The 11,808-nt window shown below is 37.9% G+C and overlaps 1 protein-coding gene across 2 annotated transcripts in view; it reads right to left on the bottom strand.

Annotated features, from left to right (window-relative positions):
* Positions 1-273: 273 nt before the first annotated feature.
* LOC106873619 (pseudouridylate synthase 7 homolog) overlaps positions 274-11,808 on the bottom strand; it is a 28,459-nt gene continuing 16,924 nt past the window's right edge. For both annotated transcript variants that reach the window (XM_052973185.1, XM_052973186.1), the window contains exons 10-17: positions 11,524-11,586; positions 10,030-10,155; positions 7,803-7,864; positions 6,834-6,991; positions 5,388-5,526; positions 3,967-4,092; positions 2,154-2,223; positions 274-634 (exon numbers count right to left, since the gene is read on the bottom strand). In XM_052973185.1, coding sequence (XP_052829145.1) covers positions 289-634; positions 2,154-2,223; positions 3,967-4,092; positions 5,388-5,526; positions 6,834-6,991; positions 7,803-7,864; positions 10,030-10,155; positions 11,524-11,586 — 1,090 coding nt within the window. In that variant the 3' untranslated portion in view covers positions 274-288. The remainder of the gene's footprint in view (positions 635-2,153; positions 2,224-3,966; positions 4,093-5,387; positions 5,527-6,833; positions 6,992-7,802; positions 7,865-10,029; positions 10,156-11,523; positions 11,587-11,808) is intronic.

Below are 11,808 nucleotides of genomic sequence, written 5' to 3' on the forward strand. Positions count from 1 at the left end.
TAATCATTTAGCATTCAGATTTCTTTGTTAAATCTAATCCTTATTTATTCCCATTGCTTTGAATTAATCATGCATTATTTTGTAACTTCAAGATTTTGATGTTTTAGTTTTAGAGTGACATTGTAGGATAGGTGTGAGAGGCTAAATCTTGTCATTCTGAACATAAAACAGAATATTTGGGCCTGATATGGCCAGTTTAACCCTACAGCATTCAGATTTCTTTGTTAAATCTAATGCTTATTCAAATTGTTTTGAATTAATCATGCATTATTTTGTAGCTTCAAGGTTTCAGTGGTGTGTTTGTATAGTTTTAGAATGACACTGTAGGGTAGATGTGAGAGATTGGATCCGGTCAGTTTTAACATCAAACAGATAAACTATTTGGACCGGATATGGCTGGATTAAATGCTGGATTAAATGATGGATCAAATGCTGAAGGGTTAAACAATAATAAAATAACTTAAGACATTTAAAAGGGCTACCTTCAATTGACTCAGGTTCCTTGTGGCCGTTTAACAATTCATAATCACTGTAAGAGAGGGGGATCTTCATATCATTGTACCGATAGATTTTCCAAGAAACACTTGTAGACTTGATCACCATTTTCCTGTAGGCGCCAGGTAAAGAATAATCTCTGGAAAAGAAAGGATAGTTTTTTTGGGTTCTTTTTTATCAATTAATCTGTAAGCTTAATCTTCAATTTTTTATCTTTTATTCATCTCAGTCATTGGATTGTGGCCATGCTGGGGCACCACCTTGATGGGTTTGTCTTTTATCTTTTACTTGTTTCAGTCATTAGACCGTGGCCATGCTGGAGCACTACCTTGGAACATTTTTTAGTTTAATGAATCAACCCCAGTACTTATTGTTTTTTAAGCCTGGTATTTATTTTATTGGTCTCTTTTGCCAAACCACTAAGTTATGAGGTATAAACACACCAACACCAGTTGTCAAGCACTAGTGAAGGGCAAACACAAACGCAAAGACATGTGTATGACAGGCTTCTTTCAGTTTCCATTCACCAAATCCACTCACAAAGCTTTGGTCAACCCAAGGTAATAGGAGAAGACACTTGTCCAAGGTACCATGCAAATCATACCTAACTGTCTTAAAAAAAGAGTGACATGATGGTCATGGTTGGAACATATTTGATCATAAAGTGTACTTGTAGAGGATCCAATGAGAGATTTTTTATGTGGTTACTCAGGCCTCTAGAAATAGCAATTAAATCTCCTACAAATCAAACCTTGTCTTTAAAAAAAGTAAGAATAATCCTTACTTTAAATACTATGTTTGAATAAAAGTCAGGATGGTCACAGCCTGAATGTTTTAGGCCAGTGACTCTCAACCATATGACCCCTCAGGGTCAATATAAAATCTTTCACAAGTGAAATAGTAAATTAGGTCTGCAATAGTTTTCATGGAGACCATGAAATAGTTTTTGATTTCGATATATTTATTGCAAAAAACAGTTCGGTTTCTTTCTCTGATGTTTTACATAATTCAGCCTACACAAGTGAAAATTCATCTTTCAAAATTCTTATTTTGAAAGAAGTATCTATAAAAGCAATGAATTTTTTTAAACAACGAATGGTTAGTGGGATCCACCAGACTGAAATAGTAATCAGAGGGGTCCATAGACAAAAAATAGTTAAGAATATGGGGTTTTAGACAATATCTGCTGGATCAAGAATGGTTTGGGAGAGCTGAGTAACAACACCTAGACACTCCTCAAGATGCTGACAAAATATGGTTGATCTCTTCTTCGATCAGCTTCTGTCATTAGAATCAATTCATCATACCTAATAACTTGAGTGAAATGAGTGTACTTCTATGCAGTCACACTTCTTGCCAGATATAGCAGCCCAAACACCTTCAAATTACATCCTACTGTCTTAAACAAAGGAGAGGATACTTTAGAACAGTGTTTCTTAACCATTTCTTAACCATTTTTGGTCCCCAGTACTTTTTTTTTTTAAAGTCTGGTACTTAGAAGAAGTACCCGGCTTAAAAAAAAAAATACTGGGGGTCATTTCATTTGACTACAAGGTGGTGCTCCTGTATGACTGCAGTCTAATAACGGAAACAAAAAAAAAAAAGACAAAATAGTAAATAAAAAGAAAAGTACCAACAATTTGAAAGCACCAACTTACTTGTTTGAATGCCGTAGGTTATCAACATCCAGGCCATCTTTGCTTAAGATTTCTTTGTACCAATTTTTGGCTAGAAAAATAAGAAAAAGATGTAAAATATATATATACAAAAAAAAGAAATGGAGATACACAATTGTCGATTGAAAAATTTTAAATTTATTAATATAATATTATATTATATTCTGATAATAATATAATATAGTAAATAATAAATATTAAATACAGTGCTGCCTGATTGGTCCTGTGCCAGTGGCACTTAAAAAGCGCCATTTGAGTGTGGTTGTTGCCAGTGCCACCCAACTGGCTCCCATGCTGGTGGCACATAAAAAGCACCATTCAAGTGTGGTTGATGCCAGTACCACCTGACTGGCCCTCGTGCTGGTGGCATGTAAAAAGAACCCACTACACTCTCAGAATGGTTGGCGTTAGGAAGGGCATCCGGCTGTAGAAACTTTACCAGATAAAACTGGAACCTGGTGCGGCCTTCTGGCTTGCCAGCCCTCAGTCAAACCGTCCAACCCATGCCAGCATGGAAAGCGGATGTTAAACGACGATGATGATGATGATGTAATTACATACAACTGTTTTGATATTAAACAGTTTAGCCAGTGAAAAATTGGATGTTTTCATTCATATAAGAGGAACCTATTTTCCTTGTATTGGGTTTTATTTCATATATATACATATCATCATCATCATCATCATCGTTTAACGTCCGCTTTCCATGCTAGCATGGGTTGGACGATTTGACTGAGGACTGGTGAAACCGGATGGCAACACCAGGCTCCAATCTAATTTGGCAGAGTTTCTACAGCTGGATGCCCATATATATATATGTCTACTTTTTCTTCAGGAAGAACTCGATGCATTAGTGAACTGTCAATGACAAAAAATCAAAGTTGCTGAGAAAATGTTAGCTGACATGGAGGACTGGAAGCCATCTGAATATTGGAAAAGAGTTACCTCTATCATAATGATTTGTGTTGGGTGTCAAAATTCTCTTGATTGTAATCTCATGGATACTAAGATCTGCAATATCAAGACCAAGCTGGCAGCCAAGATCAAGGTGGTGTTCGAAGATCATGGGACAACATTAAGAAATACATGTGCCAGGCCCCAGAGCTGTCTCAAGGGTATGATGGAAGTTGAGGGCAGCAGATATTGCATCTGCTTAATGACTTGAAACTGGAACCAAGTCTAGCGGACGGGACCTTAATGGTCTATAAATCTATGAAGGGAGGACAGGAGAAAAGGGGAGTGGAGAGTGAGAAGGGAAGAGAGAAAGGGAAATAAAAGAGAGAGGGAAAGAGAAGAGAGAGAGAGAGAGGGGGGAATAAAGGAGAGAAAGAAAGGAAAGAGAGAAATAGGGGAGAGATAGAGAAAGAAAGATAGAGAGAGAGAAAGAACTTACGGTAATGAGTTCAGATCTATAAGCTTGAATTATGAGATTCGTTAGTTTAACGTCCACTTTCCATGCTAGTATGGGTTGGACGATTTGACTGACGACTGGCAAGCCAGAAGGCTGCACCAGGCTCTAATCTGATCTGGCAGAGTTTCTACAGCTGGATGCCCTTCCTAACGCCAACCACTCCGAGAGTGTAGTGAGTGCTTTTACGTGCCACTGGCACAAGGGCCAGTCACATGGTACTGGTAACGGCTACGCTCAAAAAGGTATTTTTTATGTGCCACCTGCATGGGAGCCAGTCCAGAGGCACTGGCAACGACCTCGTTCGAATGATTTCTCACTCGAATCAGAGGTAATATACAATTTGATAACAATCAAAACAAACAGCTCCAAACATTTAATACTGACCTTCATTATCAGGGTACGAGATACTAAAACCAGGTAAAGGCATCACAATATCATGTATTGTATATTTTGAGATGTTGTCAGCAGTGATGGTGTGTGGTTCCTCCTTGCATGCATCTGTGTTCACAGCTGTAATAAACATTAATTAGAATGTATAATTCTTTTTAGTTATAGGTACAAGTTCTGAAATTTTTGGGGAGAGGGCTAGTTGATTACATCGACCCCAGTAATTCACTGGTACTTATTTTATCAGACCCTTGAAAAGATAAGAGGAAAAGTCGACCTAAGTGGTATTTGAACCTAGAACATAAGGAGCTAAAAAAAATCTTGCTAAGCATTTGATCCAGCACAGAAATGAATCTGCCAACTCACATTCTTAATTACAGTCTTTTATCACACACACAGATATATATACATATATATATATATATACACAACAGGCTTCTTTCAGTTTCTGTCTACCAAATCCACTCACAAGGCTTTGGTTGGCCCAAGACTATAGTAGAAAACACTTGCCAAGGTGCAATGTAGTGGGATTGAACCTGAAACCATGTGGTTGGGAAGCAAGCTTCTTACCACGCAGCCACTCCTGTGCTTAGAATGTATAATTAATAAGCAAAAGTGATTAATTATTAATGCAACACCAGTACAATACTACCACTACCCACCATACACACATTGCTATAAACAGTACAATTAGTGTAACACATCCACACACGGTTTCCTATGGTTGTCTTTAACTCCTAGTATAAGTAACTGGTATTCCGTTAGTTACAACGAGGGTTCCAGTTGACATACCCTTAATGTAGTTGTCAGAAAGATTCAGAGTGCCATAGAATGTGACAAGGCTGGCCCCTTTGAAATACAGATACAACTCATTTTTGCCAGCTGAGTTGACTGGAGCAACGTGAAATGAAGTACCTTGCTCAAGGACAACACAGCGTGCTGCCAGGAATCGAACTCACGACGTTACGATCGTGAACCGAATACCTTAACCACTAAGCCACGTGCCTTCAAAGCTCCAACCAAAGCTGTGTAAAAAGAAATCTAAAATTTAAGCAAGGGAGATAACTCCAACAATATCAGATAATCAAAATCGTGGAAAATATAGACGATGCAGTCAGATAAGTGGATCATTCTCATTAAAAACAATGTACCGTAGAGTATTGTATTCTACAATAACTACTACTGCTGTTGTTGCTACTACTACAATATTGGGCCAATGACTGAACCTCTTTGTGGTTGACGAAGTTGCTGGAAATAGAAGCCAAATCTTCAAACTACTTCCTGCCATTTCAATTATAGTAGGACATATTCGATAAAGTAGCCCATGATGTACAAATAAAGGTTGAATTTTAACGTTGTCGATGATAACGAATAAAAATATCAAAACAAATAATAAGAATAGCACCAAAGAAACTTACCAGTCACGTCTGTCTTGTCGTAAACTAAATCTCCAATGACGGGCACCAGACCAAACTGTTTGATTCTTTGAGAGACCATTGTATTCCAGACATAACTTTGGTAACTGTGGACATACATCAACCGAGTGTTCCGAGGAATCTGAAAGTCAGAGAAATGATATCATTAAGAGTTTAGCTGATTTCTAAGATAGGCACAAGGATTCAAATTGTTTTGTTGGGGAGGGAGGTACAGGTGCAGGCTTAGCTACGTGGTTAAGAAGTTTGCTTTTCAACTGCAGATTTTCAGATTCAGTCCCATTGCGTAGCACCTCGAGCAAGTGTCCTCTTTTACAGCCATCTCGAATCAAAGCATTGTAAGTGGACTTGGTAGACAAAAACTGACAGAAGCTCATGAAATACGAACACACACACACACACACATATATATATATCACTAACCACTACACACATTTTTTTCTCTCCTTGTTTCTTTCTGTGTTCCTTTCTGTGGAAGAGCATAGGCTCAAAATGTTAAAGACTTTTTCAATTCCTGAGCATTATACTAATACATTTGTTTGTTTTCTACACCACCTGCCTTCGTCTGTTGTTTTTTGGTGAATTCTCCCTATACCCACACACACACACATATATATATATACGTACTGGTACCACGTAAAAGGAATCCATGCTGGTGCTGTGTAAAAAACACCAGTGCCAGTGCCCCATAAAAAGCAGTGCACCAGTGCCATATTAATGCACTCATGCTGGTGCCACATAAATAGAACCCAGTACACTTGGTAAAGTGGTTGGTGGTAGAAAGGGAATTCAACCATAGAAACCATGCCAAAACAGACAATTGGAGCTTGGTCAGCTCCTGTTAAACCGTCCAACCCATGCCAGCATGGAAAACAGACATTAAATGATGATAATGATGATGATCATGATGATATATGAAATCTTTGACAATAACATCTTTCTCACAGACTGGAACCATTTCACTTGATATCAATTCTTCATCCATACACAATACTCTCCACCCAGTTTTTACATTGATCACTCTACCAAGCTACCAAATTATATCTCCTTCTCCACCCACCCCTACTCTCTTGCAACAACATACCCAATTACATATCATCTCTCTTTCTTTTTCTCTCACCCCTCTCCTGTCTACTGTATCATCATTACCATTCTGCTGCTCTTCTCCCCCATGCATCATTGGTCACCTTCCACTCCTTATCCACTGATCACTACATCCATACCCCTTAATACTTGTTCTGTAACCGGTGTTGGTTTGGTTATGTCCCTGTACCTTAGCAGTTCAGCAAAAGGGACCTATAGACTTTAAAAATACGTTTGGGCAGAGGGGGTGATATGTTCAACTAGGCCCTTTAGAACTGTGCACCGGCATGGCAACAATCTGAAACAAGTAGAAGAAAATGAAACAAAAATATAATCAAGTTTACTTACAAATATTAAAGCATTTGCATAGTTGTTCCCTCCTTGACTTGATAATCCTTCCAGTAGAAGTCTCTCTAGTCTGTGGCATTTTGGTGCTTTTGAAAGCGCTTCTTTTGCATTCCGTGTCTCCCACCAAATCTTCCTTGCTTCTGTTATGTCATCATTTTCTGTAAATATTTTAAAGAAATAAGAAACTATACGATTGTTAAATACGCAAAAATCTTTTCAGAGAAATTCACATGCAATGTTGTTTTAGGCTTGAAAGTCAAGAGATGTTACAATGTGTTAGTCTTGATGTTTGATGTTCAAAGCTGAGCTTTTAACACAAAAGTGAGTGTGACACTGTAATAACTACCTAAGAGAGATAACCCCTCCATAACTTGGATATTTTCCAAATGCTGCATTTAAAAAAATGTTACATTGAACATCATCATCACCATCATCACTTAATTTTCACTTTTCTATACTTGCATGGGTCAGATGGAATTTGTTGAGGCAGATTTCAACCACAAGATGCCCTTCCTATCACCAAACTCCACTCATTTCCAAGTAAGGTAATGTTTTTCTAACAGTCAGATGTTTTCCACTTGGTCTAGGAATTGAAATCACGATCTAGTGATCATGCGTGCAACACCCTAACCATTAAGTCATACATATATATATATATATATATATATATATGTAATATAATATGTAACAATTATTCGGTTGCCATAATAAAACTCCGAGTTTCGAATGTTGGAGCGGAAATCTGCTCCAGCATCTCGTCAGTTATTATCATTTGGATAATGTCCTTCCTTGAATTCAGGTCTTAATAACTGACAAGATGCCAGAGCAGATTTCCACCTCAACATCTGAAACTTGGAGTTTTATTATGGCAACCAAATAATTATCACATATTATATTACAGATAAATTCCTCTATTTACATAATATCGAGGTCTCATTCATTCTTTTGTTAACAACCAATGAAACATACCTCCATCTCGTGGTTTTAGAATGAGTTCAACAGCTTCCTTCCAGTTGCTGTGTAGCAAAGCTCTGAAAACAACCATGAAAAATACTTCACTGTATAACATATCATGCAATACATTTAAAGCAACAGAATTAACAGGTAGTAATTAACAGGTAGTAATAAACATTACAGTAGATTCTCACAGGTAAAAATATATCGTTAATACTTTAGCATTCAGATTATTCTGTCAAATCATCATCATTTAACGTCTGCTTTCCATGCTAGCATGGGTTGGACGATTTGACTGGGGACTGGCGAACCAGATGGCTACACCAGACTCCAATCTGATCTGGCAGAGTTTCTACAGCTGGATGCCCTTCCTAACGCCAACCACTACGAGAGTGTAGTGGGTGCTTTTTATGTGTCACCGACACGAGGGCCAGTCCGGCTGTACTGGCAACAGACACGCTCAAATGGTGTTTTTTACGTGCCACCTGCACAGGAGTCAGTCCAATGTTTTGTTCACATGCCACCGGCACAAATGCCAGTAAGGCGAAGCTGGAAATGATTGTGCTATGTATTTATTCACATTCTTTTGAGTTAATCATGTATTATCTCATAGCTTTGAGATTTTGATGACGTAATTGTTTATTTTAAGAATGACATTGTTTCACATAGGTGTGAAAGGCTGGATCTGACCAATTTGAACATAAAGGAGGAAGAATATTTGGGCTGGATATGGCCTGATTAAATGCTAAAAGGTTGAGTCACAGATACCAACTAATATAGAAGTATTTTCAGACATGTAAGCATCTGACTGAATCACAAATATTGGTCTTTGACACTGACGCAAGGAAACAAATTTGTACAAGTTCAGTCCTTGTGGTTGTCTGATGACTTGTGCCCCTTAATGACCCTGAAAGTTATGCCCATGAAGTGCCAGCTCCTGGTAGGGCTTTTTATGATGGAAAGGTAAAAGATAGAGGCCAAACTAATATGAACCACTTTGGTAGGATCTGAAGTCAGAATGTACAGTTGGAACAAATACAGCAAGGCATTTTTTTCTGCACTCTAATGATTCAGCCTGCTCACCATCTTAATAGTAGTAATAATGATAATGGTTTCAGATGTTGGTATAAGGGCAGCAGTTTTGGGGTACGGGGAAGTCAATTACATTGACTCCAGTACTCGACTGATACTTATTTTATCGACCCCAAAAGGATGAAGGTCAAAGTCGACTTTGGTGGAATTTGAACTCAGAATGTGAAGACAGATGAACTGCTGCTAAGCATTTTGCCTGGCGTGCTAACGATTCAGCCAGCTCACCAATAATAATAATAATAATAATAATAATAATAATAATAATCTTTTCTACTGAAAGCACAAGGCCTGAAATTTGTGGGGAGGGGACTAGTCAATTATATAGACCCCAATGTTTCACTGGTACTTAATTTATCAACCCCGAAAGAATGAAAGGCAAAGTCAACCTCGGTGGAGTTTGAACTCAGAACGTAAAGATGGATGCAATGCCGCTAAGCATTTTGCCCAGCATGCTAACGATTCTGCCAGCCTGCTACCTTAATAATAATAATAATAATAATAATAATAATCTTTTCTATAATAGGCACAAGGCCTGAAATTTTGTAGGGAGAGTACATTAAACCCAGTGCTCAACTGGTACTTATTATATCGACCCTGAAAGGATGAAAGGCAAAGTCAACCTTGGTGCGATCCCATGATCATTCATGACCTGAAGGGTGATATGTATGTATGTGTGTATATACATATATATATATACACACATACATATCACTATAGACATACTTCCATATACACACAGTTAATTACATAAACACACAAGCATAAAGTCAGATGAAATGCCACTAAGCATTTTGCCTGGTGTGTTAACAATTCTGCCAGCTCACCACCTTAACAACAACAGTTCCTTACTTAGGTACAAGGCCCAAAATTTGGAAGAAAAGGGATAAAATTTTGTGAATGAAGTAGCAGTACTTCACAGGTACAAAGAGGCCTAACTAAAAGATGAAATTAATAGTCCCTCAAACTGATTAACTCGTTAATTACAGCTTTTCTCAGACAATTAGACATTTAATACATCTGTACAAACTAGCAATAAAGTTATTTACATACAAATAGATAACTGAATGTATAATACTAAACCATAACAAAATACATTTACGAACAAAACAAAACAAAAACAAAAGATGAAAAGAAATAACTGGTTACTGACCGACCAATGTGGTATGTTGGGATGGATGTAGTGCCAAATCTTTGCATTCCGTAATAATTTATAAATCCTCTTTCTTTCAGGGATTCCAAAGCTTGTTCAACATTGGGATCAGTTCCAGTGACATTCCTGCAGAAAATAACAAACAGGAAAAAATGGGTTAACTGCAGAAAATAATGAACAGGAAAAAATGGGTTAACTTCAGGCAAAGTCATAATTATTGTTGTTGTTTCATGTAGAAATATAGGCAAATGGGGGGGGGGGTCACAGTCACACAAAGATGAACAATGATTTAAATTTTTGGAGCCATTTATTTTCTTATTTCTTTATTGCCCACAAGGGGCTAAACACAGAGGGGACAAACAAGGACAAACAAAGGGATTAAGTCGATTACATCGAGCCCAGTGCGTAACTGGTATTTAATTTATCGACCCCAAAAGGAGGAAAGGCAAAGTCGACCTCGGCGGAATTTGAACTCAGAACGTAACGTCAGACGAAATACTGCTATACATTTCACCTGGTTTGCTAGCGATTCTGCCAGCTCACCGCCTTTTATTTTCTACTCATATGTTACATCATGCAAGTGTAATGCATGTATATACAAGTGTACAGCAAGTGTATGCCCGCACGACGTAATGTATGAGTTGAAAATAAATGGCTCAGCAACAGTAGAAAAAACTTTGTCAGCTCGTATATATAGAAGCAGCAGAAAATTGATCACACTGGTACAAAGTCATGTTTGCAGTAACATGAAATAACCAAAATAGAGAACATTCAGGGATGACAGCAGGTTTTCTGAGATATAGATGGAGACAAAAGACACCACCAGTCTGTACGGAAACAAAGCAACCTCGATCCCAGATACAAACCAGAAGTGACCCTCTTCCGACAAGTTGTGTAAACTAAGGCTAAATAGTAACACAATAAGCTTATCGTTGGAGATAAAAGTCACTATCATCATCTAATGCTTGCTTTTTATGTTGGCATGGATGGGGCAGTTTGACAGGATCTGGTGAGTCACAGGGGTGCATCATGCTTGAATGTCTACTTTGGAATTATGGTTTCAACAGCTGGATGCCCTTCCTGATGCCAACCACTTTACAGTGTGTACAGATGTATTGGGCGCTTTGGTGCTATGTGGAAAGCAATCATGTGAGCACTGCATAAGAGTTCTTGTGGCGGTGCCACATTAAAAGCACTCAGCACACTCTGTAAAGTGGTTGGCATTAGGAAGGGCATCCAGCTGTAGAAACCAAGCCAAGTCGGATGAGCCTGGTGCAGCTTTCCTGCTTGCAAGCTCTGGGTCAAATCATCCAACTTATGAACAATATGGAAAACATACATTAAATAATAATAATAATGCTGCCACTGCAAAGGGCTTAACTGAATGAATGACATCAACAAATAAGACATAGGTACCCAGTGATATCACAAAAATAAAGTACCCTAATATAAAGGCAATGGGATAACAGAGGTAACAAATAAAAGGCGGGTTACCTGAGGACAATGATGAACCTGTTTCCCAACAACTGGCCAAGCTTCAGACATTCATCAACATAGCTGAAACAATAGAAATATTAATCAGATTGATCTTTAATCTTTTTCCAATATATAGGGATGTTACTGGGAGTATGTCTTTAGTGATATATATATATATATATATATATATATATATATATATATATATATGTACAGGGTGCAATGGGTAAATTGTTACCATCTTATATTTTTGATTTTGTTGACTACATAGTATAGTAGGGGCAGTTGAGCACTGTCTGTGAG

Source organism: Octopus bimaculoides, chromosome 15 (genome assembly GCF_001194135.2).
Source record: "Octopus bimaculoides isolate UCB-OBI-ISO-001 chromosome 15, ASM119413v2, whole genome shotgun sequence".
NCBI lineage: Eukaryota > Metazoa > Mollusca > Cephalopoda > Octopoda > Octopodidae > Octopus > Octopus bimaculoides.